The sequence below is a fragment of the Sturnira hondurensis genome, unplaced genomic scaffold, assembly GCF_014824575.4.
Source record: "Sturnira hondurensis isolate 20B ecotype Veracruz unplaced genomic scaffold, ASM1482457v3 Scaffold0006505, whole genome shotgun sequence".
NCBI classification, from domain to species: Eukaryota; Metazoa; Chordata; class Mammalia; order Chiroptera; family Phyllostomidae; genus Sturnira; species Sturnira hondurensis.
The window spans coordinates 5,234,470-5,261,389 of NW_028079136.1; the positions used below are offsets into that span (position 1 = coordinate 5,234,470).

The following is a 26,920-nucleotide window of genomic DNA, read 5'->3' on the forward strand; positions in this document are numbered from 1 at the left end:
TCATTTTGGCTTTTCTTGGCTTTCCCAGTAGTGCTGATGTCAAATCTGAGTTCTTTGAAGCTAACATCAAAATTTTGGTTTCCTAAAAAATACTTCCTAGGCGTTTCTTACTAAAAAAAGCAGAAAACAAGGTGTATAATTCATAGTATATGTTCAGAATGGTATTAGCATGCAGAAAACAATTTAACGTCAAATAAAACTCAAAGTTATAAAGATTCAAATTTTTCCTAAGAGAGAAAAATTAAGATAATGAATTTGAAAACATTAGAAGGGACCTCTTTACCTACAAATTTAAATTGGTCCATTTTCTCTCGAAACTTCCTTTCAATGTTATTACAAAGAATGGTATTATGGTTATAAACTTAAAAATACACAGACACACACATGCACACGTTAAGTCCACCTACATAACACTGTGTACTTTTTAAAATCTACTTCTTGATACAGGATCTTCTATGAGCTAAGAAATTAGGCCTTAACACAATACACCTCTGAATCTCCACAGTTCATTTTTAATATACTATAATACACCTAAAAAGAGAATTGATGGTGTACTTTTACTGATTGAAATTTATTAAATGTATTAGCCTCATTCAGACTGTGTATTTTTACTTTAACGAGTGACAATTCTTGGTGTAGGGATGTCAACCCTAACTTATATGGGGAAGAAAAGAGATTATTTTAAGTTCCTCCCACCACTCCACACCAACCATCTCAGCAAACTCTGATGTAATATGATTTGTGTATAAGCAGTGTCTTCCCACAGGTGTCTTGGAGAAGATAGAAGAGGTTAAAGGAATAATACTGGGGAAAAGAACTTAGAGCTAGAGGGACCTGGAAAAAATGAGGTATTAAGTAAAAGTCAGAATGAGATGACACACCCCAGGGAAGTTTAGGTTTGTAATGCATAACAGGCTGCCCGGAAGGTAACAGGTTCTACTTAATTCTTCAAATAAGATTTCTGGTTTTGACTCTGTAAATTATTAAATGATTTAATCCCAGAACCATTAGTATTTCAAAAAATAAATGTCTGCTAAAAAAAAGAGACAACTAATATACTCAAAAGTTAAAGCAAAGGGTTCTGGTGGTTTTTATGTCAGTTTTCCCCCTCATTCTATTGCTAAAAAACAAGGGACTGTCAAGCATATATTTATGTAAGGTGACTTTATTATTAAAATTGGGTAGAAATAATATAGTCAAACAAGCATAAAACTTAACACATGCCTTGTTATTAAATAAAAATATTGACATGCTGTTACTTGCTCTGCTGATTATTACAGTAATACAGTTACATCAGCAGTCTACCTGTAAAAATTTCTTCTTCATTTCATCAAAGATATTTTGTCTGCATCTCCAAAACACATCCTATGGTATACAGAGAACAAAATGAATTACAAATTATTTCTTTAAAATATGGAAGTTAAACAGCAAAATGAGAACAATTAACCTAAAGACATCTTTTGTAAACAAGTTTTCTAGAATTTTATTCATAAATTAGATTTACTCTTATGAGATTACTGAACATTTCTGCTATAGTTATAAAGAATAATATTAACATGAAAAACAATTACATTTTTAAAAAGAGTGGTACCTTAAGTCTTGGGTATAAATCAGAAGTTCTAAGTCACAGAATATTTTTCCCAGTTTTGCCCTGGCTGGTATAGCTCAGTGGATTGAGCGCGGGCCTACGAACCAAAGGATTGAGGTTCGATTCCCAGTCAGGGCACATGCCTGAGTTGCAGGCCAGTTCCCAGCAGGGGTCGCACAAGGGGCAAGCATACACTGATACTTCCCTTCCTCTCTCCTTTCCTTCCCCTCTAAAGATAAATAAATAAAATCTTTGAAATACCTTTAAAAATGTTTAAGTAACTCATGAGAAGACAAGTAATAGACAACAGAAAAGTGGAAAACAAAATAAAATGGCAGACTTAAGCTCTAACACATTAATCATTAAATACAAATGGTCTAAATAAACCAATTAAAAGACCAATTGTCAGAGCAGATTTAAAAACATGACCCAATTATATGCTGTCTCTATGAAACTTAATACATACACACACACACACACACATCAAACATGTGACATTAAAATTTGTCACATGAATTGGTATATAAAATATATTTTACATAAACTATTTTATATGAAAATAAAAGGGTTGGGAAAATGTACCATGCAATCATTAATCAAAAAGTGGGAGTTAATTTAAAAAATTAATAATCCGATAAAGTAGACCCCAGAATAAAGAAAATTATCAGAGATAGACAGATTATATAATGATAAAAGGGTCCATCCACCAAGAAGACATAGCAATCCTAAATGTGTACGAACCAAAAAACAAAGCTTCAAAATGTTTGAAGCCAAAACTGGTAAAGCTGAAAGAATTAAATAAATCTAAAATTATAGTTAGGAGATCTCTCTCTCTCTTTCTCTCTCTCTTTCTCAACAATTGCTAGAACTACACACAAAATCAGCCAGGGCATTAAAAAACCAACAATACCATCAACCAACAGGATCTCATAACCAACATTTACAAAACATTCCAACCAAAAGACAAACTATACATTCCTGTCAAATGCCCAAGGAACACACAACCAACACAGACCATATTATGGGCCATAAAATAAACTTCAACAGATCCAAAAGAACTGAAATGTAGAAAGAAACTGTACAGTGCATTCTGTGATCACACTGGGATAAAAAAGACCCAAATAAATGGAGAGACATAATGTGTTCTTACATTGGAAGACTCAACCTAGTAAAGATGTCAATTCATCCCAGATAGATACACACTTTTTAAAAACCACCCAATGGAGGAAAGAGTCTTTTCAACAAATGGTGATGGAGCAACTGGACATCTATAGGCAAAAAATAATAATCCTCCATCTAAATCTCTCACCTTAAAAATAATTAACTGAATACAGATCACAAATATAAAAAATATAAAACTATGAATTTTTTAAAGAGTCATAGGAAAAATTTTTCCAGAGCTAAGGTTAGGCAGAGTTCTCAGACTTAACATCATAAATTGGACTTCATTGAAAGTAGAAATATTTATTTTGCAAAGGCCCTGTTAGGTATGAAAAGACAAGCTACAGACTAGGACAATATATTTCAAAGCACATAATGAACAAACAACTAGGATCTAGAATATCTAGAGAACTCTGAAAGCCTAGCAATAAAAAAGCAAGCAATCTAATTAGAATATAAGCAAAATTCATGAGAGACATTTCAATGAAAAGCATAACAGATGGCAAGTAAGCACATGAAAAGATGTTCAACATCATTAGCCAATAGGGAAATACAAATTAAAACCAAAATGAAACATAACACACACCTAACAGAATAGCTAAAATTAAAGTGATTACACCAAATTCAACAAAGATACAGAAGAAACAGACATGCAAATTTAACAAGCCCCATATAAGGAGTATATGGAAAGACTATACTTAACAACTGCTATATATATATTTCTTTTAAAGTATACATAGAACATATATAAAAACTAACCTGATATTGGTCTTCACTATAAAGCATATCTCAGCAAATTTCAAAGGACTGTTATACAGAACTGTCTCTCACTATAATGCAAGTGAATTAAATATCAATGACAAAAAGATGACTGGGAAAACCATTTATAATTGCAAAATTAAGAGACACTAAATCACAGGTCAAAAAAGAAATAATAATGGAAACTAGAAAATATTTAGAACCAAATGATGATAAAAATATTACATATTAAAGCTGATACAGAGTATTGGGGGAAAGCAGGGAGTCTTCCAGCAGAACAAGGGCATCTACATGGGAATGAGCAGAGGCAGCACGAAGAGTGATCTGCCCAACTCCAAATAAAGAGCTTGAAAAACCTAAACCTGAAAAACAGTTCTCCGCCGCTAATGGTGTATGGGGCTGTAGCTGGTCCCCAGAAGGCAGAAAACAAAACCAAACAACAAACTATGTGCCATACTGCTGAAGCAGAAGAAGAAATAAAAAGGTAAAAGCAGAAATTAATGACGCAGAAAATAAAAATACTATGAAGAAAATATCAAAGCAAAAACCTGGTTCCTTAATGACAAACTACAAGTATAAGATAATCTCCCAAAAAAGAAGAGACAAAATATTATGAATAAGGCAATAGAAGTATATATATACACAACAACAAAAATAATGTCACCAGCAAATTTATGCCAATATATTTGAAAACATAATGAAATGGAAACATTTCAAAAATATAACTTATCAAACTCAAAGGAAGACAAAAGAAAACCTCAATAGTCCTAAAGTCATTAAACAAACTGAGTTAGTACTTAAAGATCTTTCAATAACAACAAAAAATTCCAGGCCCAGATGATTTTTTAAATGTTTTTACCAACTACTCAAAGAGAAACCATTCAGGTTTTACAGATATTTTTCAGTTACAGAATATGAGGAATGCTCCTAAATTTTATCATGAGGCTAGCATTTGGTACTAAACTGTAAAATACTAATATTAAAAAAAGAAGGTTATAAACCACTATCACTTATAAAAACAACTGCAAAATATCTGAAACAAATTATTAGGGAACTAAACACAGCAATGTACTTTTTTATGACTTTTTTATTTTTCATTGCTGTTCGGTTACAGTTATCCCCATTCCCCCCCCCCCCTCCGTTGCTCTTCCCTGCACTATTCAATCCTGGCTCGAAAAGACAATCCCCACCCCACTGAACTTGACCTTGGGTTCTTTGTACGTGTTCCTTAACTTGATCCTTCCCCTTCTTTTTCCATTATCCCCCTCTTCTCTTCCCTCTGGTCACTGTTAGTTTTTTCTTTATTTCCATGTCTCTGGTTCTTTTTTGCTTATTTGTTTGTTTTACTGATTAGGTTCCACTTTTGGGTGAGATCATATGGTATTTGTCTTTCACTGCCTGGCTAATTTCACTCAGCATAATGCTCTTCAGTTCCATCCATGTTGTCTGTCTCAAAGAGCAGGAGTTCCTTCTTTCTTTCTGCTGTGTAGTAGTCCATTGTGTAAATACACCACAGTTTTTTGATCCACTCATTTACTGATGGGCACTTAGGCTGTTTCCAGCACTTGGTTATTGTAAATAATGCTGCTATGAACACAAAGGTGCACAGATTCTTCTGAACTGGTGTTTCAGGATTCTTAGGGTATAATCCCAGTAACTTAATCACTGGATCAAAAGGCAGCTCCATTTTTAGATTTTTGAAGAAGTCCCATATTGTTTTCCACAATGACTGCACCAGTCTGCATTCCCACCAACAGTGTAGTAGGGTTCCCTTTTCTCCACAACCTCGCCAGCACTTGTTTGTTGATTTGGTCATGATGGTCATTCTGACTGGTGTGAAGTGGTATCTGATTGTGGCCTTAATTTGCATCTCTGATGGTTAGTGATGTTGAGCATCCTTTCCAATTTTAGTATATGTGCTGCCAAAGTGAGCTTAAGCATCCTTTCATATGTCTCTGGGCCCTTTACTCCTCCTTGGAAAAGTATCTGTTCAGGTCCTTTGCCCATTTTATAATTGGATTGTTTGTCATCCTGGTGTGGAGTCCTGTGAGTTCTTTATATATTTTGGAGATCAAACCCCCATCCAAGGTATCTTTGGCAAATATATTTTCCTATGTGGTTGGTTCCCTTTTAATTTTGCTGATGTTTTCTTTAGCCATACAGAAGCTTTTTCATTTGATGTAGTCCTATTTGCTTAGTCTTTCCTTTACATCCCTTGCCCTAGGGGATATATCGCTGAAAATGCTTCTGCATGGGATATCTGAAATTTTCCTATGTTCTCCTCTAGGACTTCTACAGTGTCACAATTTATATTTAAGTCTTTTATCTATCTTGGGTGTATTTTACTGAATGGTGTAAGTTGGTGGTCTAATTTCTTTCTTTCTTTTTGCATGTACCTATCCATATTTCCCAATACCATTATTGAAGTGGCTATTTTAACCCATTTTATGCTCCTGCCCTCTTTGTCGAATATTACTTGACCATAGAGACACAGGTTTATTCCTAGGCTCTCTATTCTGTTCCACTGATCTATGTGACTGTTCTCATGTCAGAAACAGACCATTTGAATACAGTAACCTTGTAGTATATTTTAATATCAGGTATTGTGATCCCTCGAACTTTGTTCTTCTTTCTCAAAACTGCTGAGGCTATTCGGGGTTATTCACTGTTCCATATAAATTTTTGAAATATTTGTTCTAAACCTGTGAAATGTCACTGGTATTTTAGTAGGAATTGCATTGAATCTATACATTGCTTTGGGTAGTATGGACATTTTAATGATGTTAATTTTTCCAATCTATGAACATGGCATATTATTCCATTTATTTGTGTCTTCCTTAATTTCTTTCTTCAGTGTTCTGTAGTTTTCTGAGTACAGGTCCCTTACCTCTTTGGTTAAATTTATTCTTGGTACTTTTTTTTCTTGTTACTACAGTAAATGGGGTTTTTTTCCATTTCTGTTTCCAATATTTCATTGTTGGTATACAAAAATGCCTTTGATTTCTGACTTTGTATCCTGCTGTTTTGCTAAAATGAGTAGTTTTTTGGTGGAATCTATAGGGTTTTCTAGGCACATTGTCACATCATCTGCAAACAAGGACAGTTTTACTTCCTCCTTTCCAATTTGGTTATCTTTTATTTCTTTTTCTTGTCTGACTGCTGTGAATAGAACTTCCAATATTATGTTGAATAGAAGAGGTGAAAGCAGACACCCCTGTCTTGTGCCTGATCTTAGGGGGAAAGGTTTTAATTTTTGCCCATTGACTATGATGTTAGCTGTAGGTTTCTTGTATATGGTCTTTATTATGTTGAGGTATGCACCCTCTACTCCCACTTTGCTGAGTGTTTTTATCATAAATGGGTGCTGTACTTTATTAAATGCTTTTTCAGTATCTATATGATCATGTGATTTTGTTTTTCTTTTTGTTTCTGTGATATGTTTACTGATTTGCAAATATTATACCATCTTTGCATGCCTGGGATGAATCCCACTTGATCATGGTGTCTGATCTTTTTAATGTATTTCTGGATGCAGTTTGCCAGTATTTTGCTGAAAACTTTAGAATCTATGTTCATCAGTGATACTGGCCTGAATCCTGCAATGGTATTAAAGCATAATATATCATAACCACGATCATAACCAGGATCATTTAACATTGGAAATATCAATTTATATAATGCAACACATTAACAGATTGAGAGAAAATCATGTCAATGCATACAACACAAAAGGTACTTGAAAAAAAAGTAAAAACATCTTTTCATGACAACTTTCCATAACTTTGTGAACATCTTTTGATGATAATGCATAACAAAATAAAAAGAGTGTTTAAGTGGATGAAGCGCATCTGCAAAATTGCACAGCAAACATATTTAATAATAAATTTTTATGCTAAAAATTCTCACTTTAAGAATAAATATATTTACTTTAAGAATAGAGAGATGTCCTGGCTGGGTAGCTCAGCTGGTTATAGTGCCATCCCGATACATGAAGGTTGCAGGTTCAATCAGTTGTCAGGGCACATACAGAACTCAATCGATGAATGCATCAATAAATGAAACAACAAATCCATGTTCTTTCTCTTTTTCTCCTTTTTTCTCTCCCTGCCTCCCTTTCCTCTCTAAAATCAATCAATAATTTTTTTTAAAAAGAACAGAACCAAAACAAGGTTGCATACTAGTTATCACTTCTGGTCAACACTGTTGAGAGTGCAATAAGCAAATATATGCAGTGGAATATCATGCAGTCCTTAAAGATAATGCTATGTGATATTTATTGACAAGGGAAAACATTCACTATATATTGCTAAGAAATAAGGATAGCCTTACAATACAAAATAAAAGAGCCTTTTTAAAAATCTGTATTGGGAAGGAGAAGAAAATATGTACAGAATAAAAGAATTACGTCAAAATGTTAAGAGTTTTATCTTTTTTTTTAATGATAGAACGAGAGATGATTTTTTTCCCTTTTTTTTTCTGAGACTTCCAAATGTTCGGCACTGCACGTGTGTGTTTTTACAACTTAGTGTAAACCACAAAAAAGAAACCTACGCACTTAACTTTTATATAAAATAAACATTTGAAAATGTTAGCCCACTCACCCTATCAAAAGCGACAAAACAACTAAGTGCAGAGTAAGGGAAGGAAAGCACATTACCGGGCAGCAGTACACATGTCAAAGATGTGCAGAGAGTTAGTTCAAGGACTACACTCTCAGTGTGTACAACAGGCAGAATGATGTGTCTACAGAAAATAAACAAACAATAAAAACCAGCATAATCAAGATAAGGCAATATTAACAGATACTAATATATAGGTTTTAGGTAATTTGAAGTTACTACATAAAAATATAATGAAAGAAACTAAGGATGTCTAAAATAGAGAAGGCAATAAACTTCAACATCTAGGATTCCTCTACTTCAAGTAATATATACTTGGAAGAATACGGGGAACGAGGAAGGGTGAAAGCCCCTTAAAAGGAAATTAATGAAACACAGCATTCATTTAGTACTGGTTAAAAAAGAATTATTGTCACTTACAGACTTAGAGCCATACTCACAATATGTGTTACATAGTTTAAAATATCTAATATTTTAACTTTTGGAAGAGGAAAGGGATGCATTTCTCCCTATTCCTCCTACTAAATAAAACTAAAAATGTTATGTATAAGGAAAATACAAGAAGACACTGAAATGTGATGAGAAAGCAGACTGGCTAGGGGCCTAAGGAATCAATGACATGGTGGTTAATTTCCTGGATTTGTTTTTTGCCTACTACATCCTGGTCTGAGTGGGCACACACTAAAAAAGCCCCAATAAAAGAATGTCCTGCTCTAGCTAAAAAATCAGGAAAGGGGCACCCTTATAAAACAAGAAACTTTTACACAATAACCACACTATACTCCAGCCAAACACCACAGGGAAAAAAAAAGCTATTGCCCTAACTCCACTCTCCAAATAAAGTCTGACAGAGAAGCCTGGATTTCCAAACTTGCTGGCTGTGTAACAAGGCACTCCCTTCCCTCCAGCAGGGTGGTGTCGAAGAAGACCTAGTGGGCAGTAGGGTCTTCCATCATAGCCCAGTGGTAAAGACAGCTTCTGCTGTCTTTGGAAGCCACATGGAAATAACAAAAGGCCCCACCGCCTCCCAACCAAGCAGGTGTCCACAGAAACTTAAAGGGAGTACGAACTTCAACACCATCAGCAGTAATAAGGCACACTCCTCACACCAGACTGTGAATAAAGGTGGAATGAGGAACCTGGACTCCCACCCCTACCTCCAGGTAACAAGGAAATGCCCCCTTTTCCCTGTTGGCATGCCATTAGAGGAAGTCTGTTAGAAGATTTAAATAAGATCCAAAGTCTCATAACATAATACTCAAACTGTCCAGAATATAATAAAAAATCACTTGTCAAAGAACCAAAAACATGTCAACTCAGAGATGAACAAACGTTGAAATTATCTGACAAGGACTGTAAAGTGGCCATCATAAAAACATTTAGCAAGCAATTATGAACACACATAAAATAAATGACAAAAAAAGTCTCAGCGAAAGACTACCAGCTAAAATACAATAACCAAAATTAAAACTCACTAGGTGGGCTCAATAGCAGAATGAAGGTTACAGGGGAAAGAAAGATCAGTGACCCTGAAGATAGGAACAAGAGAAATCTTCATCTGAAAAATAAAGAAAAAACAGACTTAAAAATCTATCTCAAGCATCTGTAAAACTATAAAAAGATCAGTCTCAAGCACCCATAAGACTAAAAAAAGATGTAATATTTGTGTCATCCAAGTTCTGGGAGAAAAGGAGAAAGAGGACAGGCCTGAAAAAGCTCTCAAAGAAATAATGGGTGAAAACTTTCCAAATTTGACAAAAGACATAAAACTACATATTCAAAAAGCTGAGTGAATCCCAAAGAAGATGAACTCAAAGAAAAACCTGCCAAGACACATCACAATCAAACTCCTTGAAAACTAAAATCAAAGGGAAAGCCTTTGAAAGTAGTGAGAGAGAAATGTCTTATCTGTTAAGAGCAAAACTATTCAAATGTATTAATAGCCTATTTCTCCTCAGAAATCACAGAAGCACAGGTGGCACAATGTTTTCCAAGTGCTGGAAGAAAAGAATTGTCAATTCAGAATTCTATATCCAGCAAAAATATCCTTCAGGAATAAAGGGGAAATAAAGACATTTTCAGATGAAGTCAAAGAGATTTGTTGTTAGCGGACCTACCCTAAAGGAATAGCTAAAGCGAGTTCTCTAAACAGAAACAAAGAAAATGTTATGAAACCATTTTATAATAAAAGTGAAATATAATTATTATTACCATAATAAATGCTATGTTATGTAAGTAATTAGAGTACTGCCCTCATTAACACACTGCAAAACTCCACACTATAAAATAATTTAGAGTTGACTCAATGTGATATTTGGGCTATTACCACAAAAAGCTAGACATCATGAGCTCTTTGTCAAGGCTATAAACTCTTGTTGTATCTATCACTTACCTATGCTACAAAGTCAAATTCAACTTACGTCATTTCAGCTTTCAACAGTTTTCAAAACATATGATCCTATATAGATCATGTACATACATATACAAAAATAAGACTTAATAAGGCAGTTCTAGTACATACTACGAATTGGATAAACCTTGGGAAAATTATGCTAAATGAAATAAGCCTGTCACAAGAAGTCAAATACTATATGATTTCACACTTATGAAATAAATGTGGACTCGGGAGTAGTCAAATTCATAGAGGCAGAAAGCAGAATGGTGGTTGCCAGGGATCAGAGGCAGGAAGGAAATGGGGAGTTATTGCTAATGGGCAGAATTTTGTAAAATGAGGAGATTTCTGTGGGTGGGTAATGGTGTAGCACAACAATGTGAATGTACTTAGTATCACTGAACTGTATACTTAAAAATGGTTAAGATGGTAAATTTCATGTTATATGTATTTCACAATTTTTTAAATATTAAACTTGAATAGAGAACTTATGACCATAAATTTGTAAAAGTAGCAAAATTCCCTATAAATTTGGTTTCAAATTTATAATTTGAAATTCTAATGCCTTTAATGAATTCTCTAAATCAGTGATAATCAACCCTTTTCATCTCACAGTACACATAAACCAATTACTAAAATTCTGTGGCACACTAAAAAATACTTTATATTTTTGCCAATCTGACAAAAACAATAGGTATAATTTTGATTCATTCACACCAGATGGCTATTGCTGTGTTGGCCATTGTCATTTTTTCATTTAACAATATAGGGGAATTCTTGAAGACACTGTCCAGTGTTTCTGGTCAGCTAATGTCAAAGCAGATCAGCACAGTGTCTGAATCAGGACAGGCCAGGGGCCAGCTGTTATCACAGTAAAACAAACCTGAAGTGTCCTACACATTGAGTTCAATGAGGCACCTGTCTATCTCAAAGCGTGTGGTGTAGTTCTCAGACACAGTGGGGACATAACTCCCCTGGTAGGCATCCTTGGCCAACATTTGCAGCAGCACCGTCTTGCCACACACAGTGTCCCCAACCCCAACTTAAGCACCACCACCAAGCAGCCTCCCTCCTTTCTCCTGGGCACTGCTGTTGCCAACAGCAGCAGTCTCAGCTCACTGGCCCCCTGGCCACTTAAAAACTGTGTCACACCTTAAAAACTGTGTCACAGTGTGCCTCTTACAGCATACCAACTGAAAAAACTCTGCTCTAAACAAAATGTGTTCATTCAGGAAAAAAGTTTCATGGTATGTTATAGTTGAGGCTTTTGGAAACATAGTGCTTCTTAAAATTTTCAAGTAAATTTCTAAAAACTAATTATAAAACTGAAAATTTTCCAAGCACATTTTAAATTCTAAAATTTTTTAGTACATGAGCTTTTACTATTTTTTTAAAAACTTTATTGATTTATTTGTAGAGAGAGAAGGAAGGAAAGAGAGGAGGAGAAACATCAATGTGTGGTTGCATCTCACGTGCCCCCTGCTGGGGACCTGGCCTGCAAACTAGGCATGTGCCCTGACTGGGAATCGAACCACGATCGTGTGGTTCTCAGGCCCACACTCAATCCACTGAGCTACACCAGCCAAGGCAGAGCATTTACTATTTAAAGTAAGTTTGAGAATAATCATTCTCTGTTTTAACTCGCTTTCTAAATTCAAATCTTCATAAGAATTTTCTAAAAGATGACTTTGTACCTGGTTCTAAAGGCTTAGTTTGAGACATAAAAAAATTGTAAGTATATTTTATTGTAAGTACTTTACTTAATAAAAAAAGCTCCCAGAGTCCCCATGATATAATTAGAAAACTAAATACACAAAACTCTTTGGAAACTGTTTTACTTGTAACAAATTGTATCAAGTTCTAACTCAATTAGGAAAAAACTAACAATGTAAACTTTCAAAACTTTATAGTTGTTAAAGTATTCTTTTAAAGTTTCAGAACTTTACATTGTTAAATGTAAAGAACTTTTACAAAACTTTTACAGAACTTTAAAAGAATACCTTATTTTTAGGACCGTAAGATAGACCGGACCATAAGACGCACTTAGGTTTTAGAGGAGAAAAAAAGGAAAAAAATTTTGAAGCAAAAATATGTGGTAAAATATTTAATAGCCTGTGACCCTGCTCCACTGACGCCTCCCCCCAGAGCAAGCCAGGTAAGTTACACTCAGACTGTAAGACGCACCCCCTTTTCCTCCCAAATTTAGGGGGAAAGTGCATCTTATCGTCCAAAAAATATGGTAGTTTAAAATCTAACTATCATCAATAAATTAATTTGACAGTTAAGAACCAATCAGCTGAGTCATCATCACATACAACACATTTAAAGCTGGATGGACCTTTGGACATCAGATTAAACTCCTTATTTTACAGTCGAATAAAAATTAAGTCAGGAACCTGAAGGCACTTACCTAAGGTCACATACAAACACAGACTTCCTAAGAGATACAGGCTTTCTGGAGACTTTATAATGTTTGTGGCATTAAAATTGTAAGAATACTGTTTTTCTCCTCACTTTTATCCTAACCTCTTTCCATTTTTGCTTTATTCCTTTAATAGGAATTGTTCTCCTGGTAATGGGTAACTCACTAATAATGTACCATAGGTATCTAAGCTTAGAAACTAAACAAACCCCTCTCTGGAGGAGAAATAATATGCCCTTTACTATTCCCATTACCTTTATATTTCATTACAGCTAAGTTTTCTTCAAGTACAATATTGCTGATAGCAGTGACTCAGCTTGTGATAAAACTGATTTGTTTGAAGGTCTTGAATATTCTGCATTATTATTAAATCAAAGAAGCTGTAACCATGCTGTTCATTTAGAAGCATGAATAATAATCTTCATGTAAGATTACATTCTTACATACTCTGAACATGAAATTGTACAACTGAAAAAGTGTTAATGTTATTTAAAACTACTTAAAGACTGTTTATTTTCTATTGGAGTAAACTACAGTCCAAAGAGCAAGATAACGCAGAGGCAAAAAATCTAGACTAGAATTCTCAGGTGAAAATGGCTGGCTACTCTTCTTTTAACTGTGTAATCCTAAACAAGTCACTTATCTGTGACTCTCAGGCACTACAAATAAGGTTTTCTGAAGATCAAAAGAGAATAACTTGAAAATGCTCTATAAATTATAATATAATAGTCCCAACTGGTGTGGCTCAGAGGATTGCAAGACAGCCTAGGAACCAAAGGGTCCCTGGTTCAATTCCCAGTCAGGGCACATGCCTGGGTTGCAGGCCAGGTCCTCAGTAAGAAGCATATGAGAGGCAACCACACACTGATGTTTCTCTCCCTTTCTTTCTTCCTCCCTTCTTCTCTCTCTAAAAATAAACAAAATCTTTAAAAAATATAACAATAATACCATATAAGAGGTACTACTTAGAATGTTACTATCCTTATAACAGAATTTAAAAATCTGTAATCCTCCACTCTAATAAGTATATATAATTTATATTTTCAAAATTTCAAAAAGTAATAGAAATTTCATCAGATGGGAAAAATTGGCAAATATTTTTTTATATTTTCTGATTGCACAGCCTTCTCACAAAATTAAAAAACCTACTACTAAAAAAAGTTGAGAAAAACCTACTACTAAAAAGTTTATGTAGATTTATAACTTAGTGGCAAATCTTATACCATATCTGGTCCAACTCCCTTATTTCACAGATGAAACAATTTTTTTTAATAGGCCCAAAAGGATTAAGCAACTAAGGCAAAGTCAAACCAGTGAGTTTTCTGATTCCCAAAGCATTGTCCTTTCAGCCAGACCAGTTAGTATATAAACCACATTTTCAAAGAGCCTACCATAATTATAACCACATTATCTTTTACATAATTACCTGTTTTCCCTATGTTAATCATTAACTCCTTGAGAATAGGTACTTTTCTCTCCCTCCTATCAGTACCTAGCAAAACTTTAACCATATAAAATCTTCATCAAGTATGCTTTTCACACCAGGCTTAATAAAAAAAGCTCAGGCACCTAAAAAGATGCTTTACCTTACTAGGCATTAGAAATTGCAAATTAAACCCACAAAAAGGTATTGCTACACTGTTAAAAAGCTAAACTAAACTTAAAAAATAACTGACACTGAGAAGTACCAAACAACTACAATGCTCACACACTGATGACTGCAATGCAAAATGGTACAGCCACTTCAGAAAAGAGTTTAGCAGTTTCTTACAAAGTTAAAGATTCATTTACCACATGAAGGACATGAAGACATGTCCACCCAAAACAATGTACAGAAATATTTGTAGCAGCTTTTTCAGAATCACCCAAAACTGGGGGAAAAACTCAAATGTCCATCAGCTGGTGAATGGATAAAAAAACTGTAGCATTCAACAATAAAAAGGAAGACTACTAACACATGCAACGACACAGATGAATCTCAGTTTTATGCCAGATGAAAGAAGTCAGATTCAAAAAGCTACATACTATATGAATTCCAGTTATGTCATATTCTGGAAAAGGCAAAATAAGAGGGCAGAAAACAAATCAGTGGTTTGCACGGCCAAGATGTAAAAGGAGGCAATGACTGCAAGGTGTGTGAAAAACTTTAAGGTGATGGAGATATTCTGCATCTTGATTGTAGCAGTGATTATACAATGTATAAGTTTGTCAAAATTCATAAAACTGTACATCTTAAAAGGGCAAAATTTTACTGTCTATAAATTACACGTCAGCAAACTTGACTTTTTAATAGATTTTATTTATTTATTTTTAGAGAGAGGGGAAGGGAAGGAGAAAGAGGGAGAGAACTATCAACCTAGGGTTACCCCTCGTGTGTACGCTGCTGGGAACTGGCCTGCAACCCAGGCATGTGCCCTGACTGGGAATCAAACCTGCCACCCTTTGGTTTGCAGGCTGGCGCTCAATCCACTGAGCCACATCAGCCAAGGCATCAATAAACCTGACTTTTATAAAAAGTTCTCATTCTAGCTCTTCCACTCCTGAGACCTGGAGGAAGCTATTAAGTTTTTACAGCCTTATATTTTTTCACCTAAAAATGGACTATAATACCTCACTACTATTCTTCCAATGTTAAATTATATTACTGAACTGTAGAAACATTTTGTGCTAGTTTTTTTGAATTCTTAAAATTATATTTGTATCATGTTTATGGTAAATAATGTAATGGTAAACAAGTATTTCAAGACACATGAATTTTAAACATCAAAATTAAAGCAGTAATGGGAGGGAGGTGGGGAGCACTGGGGGGGCAGGGCTGGGAATATAAGACAGAAAACTGTACTTGAACAAAAATTAAATAAAAATAAAAATTTAAATACAAAAAAATTAAAGCAGTAATATTTTGCAGATGTCCTTTAATAAGAAACTTCATTGTTAGGTATCTAATTTTTTTTTACCGATTCTCTTTCATTACCTCTAAGTACTATAAATAAAGTAATATATTATACAAAGGCAAATTAAAACACCTATACACATAATAGGGTAGACAGTTTATATCTGTAAAATGAAAGAAATGTATATAAATTCATAGATAACTTATTTATATCTATTAAAGCAACACTTATCTTTCATGAGTTATAACAAAAATTCTACATTCTAATCCAGCCTGGAACTGGCTATAAGCAAGAGCTCCTCTTAGTTAAATTATTAAAGTCAAATTTGCTTGGAGCATTGGGGATATCCTTGGGAAGATTTCATTAATCCCTTCATTAGAAACATTCCTTGTGGTATTCTCAGATGCTGCTGCTGCTGGCACCGCCACCACCACCAGAATCATCCCTCTCTAGTACAGGTGACACCTATAGCCTGCTGAACTTCTGTCAAAAAGAAGGGGGGTACACAGGGAGTTCTCTATACTATAGCTCCTACCAAGATAAAGGCCTGCAAACAGACCATCAGTAAATCACTCAGGAAGCAACCAGCTACAAATGTTGCTTTGAAAAGGTAAAGGAACCACATTATTACAAGCCCAGTACTGTGTTTGTCCATGAAAATCCTAAGTACACTGAACTTTTCCTTTGCAAACTTCCCTTCCGGCAGCAAGTGTAAGAAACTGCTCAGGACTTCCAAACAAACCTAACCTCCCAAGAGTGCAGGTACTGGCTCTTTTCTGGAGGAAAATGAAGCCTATTCTACTTAGCCTATTTGAAGACACCTACCCATGCATTATCCATATCAAATGTGTAACAATTATACCAAATGATATCCTGGCAGCACAATTCATAAGTGGAGAATATGTTTAAAATGCATTATAATGAGAAAAAAATATTCTTAAAATGCAAAAAAGTAGCCTTGCCATGTAACTCAGTTGATTCAAGCATCATTCTGATACACCAAGACTGCAGGTTCAATCCCTGGTCAGGGCACATACAAGAAGCAACCAATGAATGCATTAATTAGAACAACAAATCAATGTTTGTTTCTCCTTCTCTCTCTCCTCCTTCCTTAAAATCAACAAATAAAAAAGTATCTAAATATATGATTGCAAATAAAAAAGAGAAACACATAAGAGAATAAAGTATTAGTAAATTCCCCTTTCCTCCATTTTCATTTGTGTGTAAATTTTTAATACTAATTCAGAATATAAAACATTAATGTGAGTAAAATGCTTCAAGGAACATGTTTCAGCAATTAAATTTCGTAGCAATTATAAACAAATCTGTTAACCTGTTCTGGGGAGAGAGGTGGACATTTTCCTACCCCGTAATATCTACATAATAAAAATTTAAATTCCTTATAGGTGTACAAATCCTTCAGATTTTTAACGCACAATGTGCCAGAAGTATTTTCTTTCACTCAACCACAGGCCTCCTATGCATCTATACTAAACTTTTGCCACTTCCTAAAATGCATTACAAATTTTGTGTTTTAAATGTTATTCCTTCTAACTAAATGATCTCCTTCTTTACCTGTAATTAAGTCATCCTTTGTGACCTAGTTCAAATGTTACATTTTCACAGAATCCCCTAGATAAAGCCAGTTGTGTTGGATTTGTGCTATACACATATAGTTATTTAGCTGACAGGTCATAATCAGAACTGTAACTTCAAGTAGCATATTTAATAGCTAAAATACAACTTCATTTTCACTTTTTTAATCCTCACCCAAAGATACTGTCATTGATTTTAGAGAGCGAGGAAGTGGACAGGGGAGAGAAACGTCCATGTGAGGAACACTGATCAACCGCCTTCTGTGTGCACCCCAACCCTGGATCAAACACACAAGCTAGGTACGGGCCCTGACCAGGGATCACACTCACAGCCTCCTGGTATATGAGATAATGCTCCAACCAACTGGGCCACCCAGCCAGGGTTGACTTCATTTTCACTTAATCAATGAATATTTGTTGGACAACAATGTAGAATACATTGTGCTGGTGCCTAGGGAGAATATGAAATAGAATAAGGTGTGAGGGAAGAAGAAACTTTCCTCTACCCTCAGGTTCTTTCGGCTGGCTTAATAATCAAATAGACACGAGACAGATTAGCAAGAGAATATAACCAAATTTAATACATACACATGTATGGAAACCCCACATACACAAGATTCAGGGACCATATGCATAAGAGGTTCAAAGACAGAAAGGAAAAAATGGGTATATGTGACATTCTGAGCCAGGGATGAGGTAAGGCACCATGGGGCCTCAGAGGGTCACTGCAGAAGGTCAAGAGAGACTTGTTTAGCAATTAGTAGTTTGCCCTGCCCTACATACAAATTGAAAGAGGTTATTTCTGATAACCCTTTATCATGGGAAAGGGACCTAATTCAAGTTCTTCTAGGTAGTTAAGAGAGGGGCAGACGTTTCCTTTGAGCCCACAGCTAGAGTTGCCATTAGCTCAAAACTACTCTCACACCACAGAGGCACATCTTTGGGTGACCCATTCTGAACCCCCACAAAGGTAATAACAGTAATGATGACGATCACAGCGATGATAAGCTAACATTAACAAAGTGCTTATTATGCAGAAGACACTTCACATGTATTAACTCATTTAATGTTCTCAACAAACCTAGGAGGCAGTTACCAGTATCTCATTTAACTAAAGCACTGAGAAGGAACTTGCCAAAGGTCACAAAGCTGGTATTTAAGCCCAGGCTCTCTGGCTATCCTGACTTTGAAGAGCTGCTTATCTAATAAAAACATTAACACAAGTAACAGTTAACTTATAATAAAGGGGTATAAGTTTTTAAATGCCAAAAAATTACAGTGCTATGGGATTTCAAGGTTAGGAAAATGGAATCAGATCGACAGAGGAGAATCAGGAAAGGTTTCTTATAGAAGAGAAGTTAGGCAGGATTTTAAGAGTATATTTTTAAAAATCAACAAAGTTCAAGACAGGTATCTCAGTAATTTCCATAAAAACAGTAATCTCTCAAAAGTGGGTTGTAGGAAGTTTCATGCAAATAAAAATGTTCATATGCATGGCTACTTTACATATGCATGGTTCAGTTTAGCTTCATCAAACAAAAGAATAGAGCAATTGTTATTGCTTCCACACCCAAAGTAAATGGAAGTACACAGTAGGGCAGAGAGGAGACACCTGTTTACTTACACTACATCAATAAAATCCAGGGTCAAAAATATAAGTGCTCTTTAAGAATCTTGGTGTAAAAGACCACATCATTTTGCTAATCATTTGCCATCACTGTCAAACACAATCATTTTGCCAAACACTTTTTAGCAATGGGCAATGCTTGTACAAAATTAGATCTTAAAACAGCAATACCTGGGCAAAACACTTTAAAATCTGTGTAATAAATCTTACAGAACATGCCTCTGCATATCATGACACCTAAACATGGCGCCCAAACCGAAAAAGGTCCTTAATATCCATGAATCAGTTTTTTTGTTAAATTTATTGAGGTGACATTGGTTAATAGGGTGGTATAGGTTTCAAGTGTATGTTACTGTGATATATTATTTGTGCAAGGTCTGTCCAGTAGAAATACAGCCATGTAATATGAAAAATAGAGACATTTATTGAAGAAGATGCAAGATACAAGAAACACTGTACATAGGACAATGATGCCTTAGTCTCCTTCAAAGTAGGCACCTTGAGACCTCACACACTTCTCCCAATTGCCATCAGCTGTCCTGTCATATTTTCCTGAATCTCACCAATGGTCTGAAATCTCTTCCCTTTCAAAGGTGATTTTAGTTTTGAGAAAAGCCAGAAGTCACAGGGTGCCAAATTTGGGCTGTAGCGGGGCTGAGTCACCTGGGTGATTTGATATCTTGCCAAAAAACTGCATGAGATGTAATGCATGAGCAGGCACGTTGTTGTGATGAAACTGCCAATCACCAGTTGCCCACAGCTGTGGCCTTCTGAATCATCCGAATAGTTTCCACAGAAGGATATTCAAGCTTAACGCAAAATGTGATGCAGATCCTTGCTCTAATTTTAAATGTGAAGGCCACACAGTGCAGACGCTCACTCAAAGGCATCTACCACCCCACCTGACTAGTACAGTGAAGTCGTCATTGTTTACGAAAGCACATTCCAGTCTACTCTCTTTGGCTGCCAGGTTACATCGATGTTGTGCAAACTGTTCTTGTTATATAATGCATTGTGTGTTCACCACCTAAAGTCAAATCTTTCTTTGGTCATCATATTTTGGTCCCTTTACCACTCCCCCATTCCACTCCTTTCTGGTACCCACCATACTGTTGTCTGTGTCCATGTAGCTTTTTAAGGTACCTCTTTGAAGTGTTGACTTCCAAGGATCACCAAACATCCAAGGAAAGCACCTAATAGGAAAGACAAAGCTCAAAGCAAACAAACAGGAAATCTGGAGAAAACAGAGTCTATGCAGAGAAAAAAACTATCAATATTTCTTCAAGATAAAAGACATTACATCCAAGAAACAAAAATAGGATACAATTTAAAACTTTTGCCAGAAAAAAAATAGTGCTTGAAATTTATAAACATGATAGCAGATATAAAACCTTAGTAGAACTGAAAGACAAAGCTGAGAAAAATCTCTTAGGAAGCAGGGTGGGTGGGGGGGGAAGAAATGGAAAATAGATGAAACAAGAAAATAGATGAAGACAAAATTAGAGAAACCACTTAGTATAGGGCCAACATCTAAACAATAGGCATTCCAGACACTGAACAGAAAAACAAGGGGCAAGAAACGAAGGGGATTTCTCAGAACTGATGAGAGACCTTTTAGATCAGATAAGACTACCCTGAAGAGCAGACACGGATAAAAAGCAGACCTATTCCAAGGAGCCTAGTGCAGGAATTTCAAAACTCCAGGGGGAAAGATTACCAACGCTTCCAGAGAGAGGGAAAAAAGTTTTGAAATAGTGGAAAACAATTTTGCAGGAATCTCATATCCCAATAGCAACACTGAAAAAAAGTAGACAATGAACCAATGTTTCCAAAATGCTGAGAGAAATTATTTCTGATGCAGAATTATCCGGCCAGCCAAACTATCTTATAAAGCAAGGAGACAGAAACAACATTTTCAGGCACATGAGGTCTTGAAAAAATTATATTCCATCCAGGAAGCTATTGAAAGTGATCCTCCAAAAAATGAGAAAGCAAGCAAAGAAAGGTGATGATGTTAGATACAGAACCAGGAGCCCCAACACGAGAGATATGAGGGGAACTACTAAGGTGACAGTAAAGGCAATCTAAAATAACAGCCTGAATTCAGGAAATTCAAACAAAAAACTGGTAGGTTTGAACACAGTATGAGGAGATTTTATATACTTGAGAGAGAAGAGTAAATCAGGGTTTCTCAACAGTGGCAGTATTGACATTTTGGGGCATGTAATTCTTAGCTGGGGAGCAGCGCTGCCCTGTGCAGTGTGGGGTGAAATTTGGTAGCATGGCTGGCCATCTACCCACTGGGTATCAGTAGCACGCTCCCTACCCTCCCTCCACCTCCCTGACAATTGCCAAGTGCCCTCTAAGTTGAGAGCCACTTGGCTAAATTGGTAAGTACACAGAAAACCAAGCAAAATCAAATTTAAAATATTACATTAAAGAAAACAAAATGTTGTGCAAGAAAGGAAAATAATCGAAGTGAACTAGACGGCTCAACTACGACTACTTTGGAGTCACAATGATAATAAACTTTGAATAATGATGTATCCAAACAACTTGCAACATGACAATATTGGGAGGATTGGGAAGATTAGAAAGTGCTTCTCTGTATAGTTAGGGATAGCGTTATAAACATTTCTTCCACTATGAGAAGTAAGTAGGCAATCCCTTAAGCTGGAAAATCAAGAAGGAAAACTATCAGCATGCTATTTTGAACTATGGGAATAAGTATCAAAAGAATGGATTGAAAGTAGTTGCCTCTAGAGAGCCTGAAATAAAGAAAGTAAAATGGACTACAGGTTTTGTTAAGCAATCCTGCAGAATTCAACTTTTAAATGTGTCCATGTATAACTTTGATAAAAATTACATTTTAAAAAACCAACTGAGCCTAGATTATAAAGGACTTTTCTACTGGTTAAAGCCAAATGAACATAAAATCAAATACCTTTAGAACTTTGAGCAAGCCACTTAACCAAATTTTACTTTGTTTATCTACAAAATAAATAATGAAAAACAGCTGTCTTACAGAGCTGTTATCGAGATTAAATGAGATACTGTCTACAAATTGTTAGCACAGTGTCTGATACATAGTCGTGTTTATAAATAGCACCTATTATTCAATTTGCAATGGAAGGTAATAATTACAAACTTTAAAACAGGTAAATCCCAATATTATCTGCTTTAGAAAGTATTCCTGGCACCTGTGAGGAGGATGGCTAGCAAAGAGAAGAGCTTAGAAGCTGAGAGACCATTCGAAGAGCTACATTTGAATGAGAAAATACAGTCAGAGGCAAGGATAGAAAAATAAGGAGACTGGAGATATTTTCCAAGTGATGAACAAACTACAGTATATATGAGAAAAGGAAAAAGGTGGAATCCCCAAAATGCTCTTTTTTAAAATTTTATTTATTTATTTTTAGAAAGAGGGGGAGAGAAGGAGAAAGAGAGGGAGAGAAACATCAATGTGGTTGCCTCTTGAGTGCCCCCTCCTAGGGACCTGGTTTACAACCCAGGTATGTGCCCTGACTGGGAATCGAACCAGGGACCCTTTGTTTCACAGGCCAGCACTCAATCCACTGAGCCCCACAAGCCAGGGCCCAAAACATGTTCTTAACTGAAGCAAAGAAATAGATGGTGATGATACCAACTGAACAAGAGAATACAAAGAATTATGTTGAGAGAAGGATGTGAGAAGAGGGAAAGAAGATACATGAGATTGGCATTATTCACATTTAATTTGTGGGTTGCACAGTACATGCAGGTAGACATCTGAATCTAGAGGAAGAGAGGTCAGGGCTAGAGATATAAATGTGTAAATTACAATCAAAAGCTGAAGTCCTACAAGTGGATCATATTACTCTGTGGCAAATATACGGAGCATTGAAGACAGGTGAAAAAAAACCCATAAGCATAAAAAGCAAGACAATGCTATATAAATAACTACCTCAAAAACTTCAATCATCTAAATCGGATGATTTAGATCATCTAAATGCACATGCCTCATTGTTGAAATACGTAAAGATAAAAATCTAAATATAGTCCAATAATCTAGATATCCAGAAACAGCAATCGTTAATATTTTAAAGTATTCTTTCTAAATCTTTCAATTTATATAACCCTAAATTGTCTATTTTTTCTTGACAAAATTGGAATCATATACAACTCCGCATTCAGTTTCACTTTATTAAATTAGTATTTCCAATGCTATCTGAAATATTAATTATTTTTATTAAACACTCCAGTCTTTGTAAACCACTGACTAGTGTTAACCTAACATACTTGCTTCTTACTGGAAAAGGAGAATCCACACCACAAATTTAAGGAAAAAGGGCTAATTTTAAAAGAACCACCAAAACCAATAATGATCATTGCAGTACATTTTCTCAAGTGATTTAATTAGGATATATAATATTAAAATACACATTTGACATGCTCCATAATAGATACTGATGAATTTTACTTAAAAAACAAAGTGGGAAAAACCCAGACAACAGAGATGAAAAACAAATTGTTTTAATGTTTGGGGGGGGCTCTCAATACCCATGGCCCTATATATATAATCATGAGGTCATTGTGAAGTTCAAATGAGTTAATACACAGGAAGAACATATAACAGTACCTGACATATAATAAATGCTTAATAAATATTGGTTATTACTACCATCATCATTAGTCCTAGATGGAAGTAGTGTTTATTACATGGAAAAGACAGGCAGAAAAAAACCCACTGAGAGATGGAACTGCATTCTTTTTCTTTAATTTTTCCATCTTTTCTACATTAATATACTCCTTGGTCATCAGTTTAAGTGTTGCAGTGAAAATATTATTTTAAAAGCATTAGTAAATATGTACCCTAACCTTAATTACACTGTAAGATACTTGAGGGAAGAGTGAATTTTTTTCTATTTCTTCCAAATTTTCACTATATGGCAGAGTGCAATTAATATGCACGGTGAATACTTAATAAATAATAATGTTACAAGTCCTTATAAGAGAATAATAAAAACAACAAAGTAATAAAAAGAAATTGTGAAGACATTAAAATAGATATTTCAAAGCCAATATTGATACGCAACAATTCAAAGACCACACTCTCTTTGCTCCTTTCTGGGCACAACAATTTAGGAGGAATACTAAAAACACTGAAATATGCCCAAAAGAGAGCAACTGAGAAACAGTTCAAGAACTGAGATGCTCAGATTACATGTAGAACAGAGAGGGTCTGCCCTCCTGCCCCCCTCGCCCATCTTCATCAGTGAGAAAAAGGCATCCTACCGAAAACGATTGAAAGGTTTCTCTATTGTCCAAAGGCAACTGCCAAAAGATGGCTGCAACAGAGATCTAGACATCTCTAACTCAAACACTTAGTACATCTCTTCTAAGCCAAAGATATTATGAGAGATTAGTCATGAAGGTATTCAAGCAAAAGCTAAAAAACAGCTTGCCAAGGATTCTGTGGAAAATACCCAAGTAGGGGGTAACCAGTCAGGATTCTAAGTTTACATACAACCCCCTAACCACACATCAATGACTATTTGCTCCAGGAAGGGCAGTCCTAGACCTAAAATATATGCAAAACGAGAGAGAGACAGAGACAGAGAAATAGAGAGATAGAGATCTGCCACCAAGAAATTCATAATGTCATATATAAAATATATATTAGAGTTTGGGACCATAATAGATGTCACAAAGCACTATTTGTTAAAGATAGTGAAAGAAGGAGAAATTCCTAAGGTTAAAATGCTCAGAAAGGCTTAAGAATAAGTAAGATATGAGATGCTTGTGGGTAGAAATGTGTATGAAGGTTTCTGAACAGGTGGCGAAAAGAAGGAAAGAGAAAACAGCAGAAAAAGAAATGAAAAGCAACTTAGAAACCTGTTTGGATACATTAAAAACATGTTTCACGGGAGAAGAGCTAAGCTGAAAGGGCAGGTTGTGGCCAGAATCAAACTGCACTAGGCCTTGAACATCAAGCTAAGTAGTTTCAAATTTGTCCTGCACACACAGCAACTGTAGCAACTACTTGACTCTGCTGCAGCCACAGACAATGGTAAATAAGTGGGGGCGGGGGGGGGGGCCCGGCGGGCGCATGGCTGCATTCCAATAAAACTTTACTTACTGACACTGATATTTGAATTACACTTATTTCTGTATCACAGAGTATTATTTTGATTTTTCTCAACAATTTGGAACTCAACTCTTGGGCCACAGAAAACCAGACTGCGAGCTGCGTTTGGCCCATGGGCTATTGTTTGTCAAGCCCTGTCCTACACTAACCTGCCTTCTTCAGTAGCACTGTAAGGGACATCCTTGAGCTTCAGGGACCAGAATCATAAATTCCTCATTCAACATGCATGAAGGCACATACCTAACCAAAATCTACATCTAGTCGGGGTCAGGGGTTCCCTATACAAAGGTTCTCAAACAAACAAAAAACTCTCCAAACTGTTGGTAAACAGAAGAAATTTTAAAATTTTATTATTTATTTTCTCATAGTAAATGCACTTAGAGAGTTACAAACTATTCTTACAGAGCCTCTTTATACTTGGAAGGGCCTGTAGAAGACAGTTTAACCAAGGAGTTTCTCAGTTTTACTCCTGGCTCTGTCATTAACTCGTTATGTGACCATGAACAAGTCATTCTCAACCCTCTGGCCCTAAGTTTCTCACCTGTAAAGTGAAGGGATATAAGTTATTATATGATCGCTGTCCTCCTTCTCAGCTTCAGCTCTCCATGATTCTACTACTACTTAAGAAGACCAGAGAGAAGAAAACACACACCAGACAAAAGTGATGATTGAGGACACAGAAAAGAAGAAAAAGGCACTGACTAGATGAGTGAGCAGACAAAACAGGCAGGGAAAAAGGCCAGAGAAGTACAGTATTACAAAAATCAAGATATTTTTTTAAGTATCAAATGCAAAAGAAAATTAAAAGAAGACAAGCAAGTAAGAAGTAGTCAAGGAATATGGCCACTGAAAAAGAAAGAACTAGTTAGCTAGATAAAAAAAGGCAAGGACTTCGAGTGGCAGCCAAGGTTTAAGAGCACAGTGCATGCTCCCAGAAATCACGAGAGGAGCTGGGGAAAGACCAAAGATGAGTCTGGGAAACAGAAAATAAAGGCATATGGTCCTGAGAAAGTAGAAAGAAAAAAAAGTTGGGCTAAACTTGAAGCCTCAGGTAAAGGAGTTAGTCTTAAAGGACAGGCATTTTATCTCTAAAATCCAAAAGACAAAAAAAAAAAAAAGCAGCATTACAGTATCAGTTTTCATGTTTTCTATACATCCAGTTAGGGAGACACTGGCTTTTCTTAAAGCAGAGTTCCATCTGTTAATATTTTGTAATGGTCAAAAACTTAAGAATTAACTTCGCTTTTCATAAGAATGAAAGCCAAGAATATATAGTTCTAAAAGAAAATGCATATTTAAATCTTCTTACAACACCTATCACTTCCATTCTTATATAAGAAGAGTTACTTTTGTAATAAAGTACCTCACCCTTAACTGGGGCTCAATAAATACTACTGTTCTCTTTCTTAGTAGCTCTGAAAGCTCCCAAAACAAAACTTCTGATTAATTCACCTGTTTATCTGCTTTGCACAGGTGATGGTTTATGAATACTGACACAACTGAATTAAAATTGTCCTTACAAAACAATTATCATCTGATAAAGTTGGAAAAATATTTATTATCATAAATACATAATTCAAATATCAACAGAGCTTGCTTTAAGTAGCAACAAATTACTATAAAGCAACTAAAAATGAAGAATTTTTAATGAACATCACTCATAAATATCAAGATCACAGCTAATTTCAACAGACACCTGCCTCTTTTTAAGGTATATGGGAAATAAAAATCCAAAG

General features: G+C 35.5%; 1 protein-coding gene across 2 annotated transcripts in view; it reads right to left on the reverse strand.

The window, feature by feature from the left end:
• Window positions 1–26,920, reverse strand: part of USP47 (ubiquitin specific peptidase 47) — a 101,784-nt gene that overhangs the window by 73,738 nt on the left and 1,126 nt on the right. Inside the window, exon 2 of one of the 2 annotated variants that reach the window (XM_037050060.1) lies at window positions 1,306–1,365. The exons of the other annotated variant lie outside the window; for it this stretch is intronic. Within the exon in view, the coding sequence (XP_036905955.1) occupies window positions 1,306–1,365 (60 nt within the window). The remainder of the gene's footprint in view (window positions 1–1,305; window positions 1,366–26,920) is intronic. 2 annotated transcript variants of the gene reach the window in all.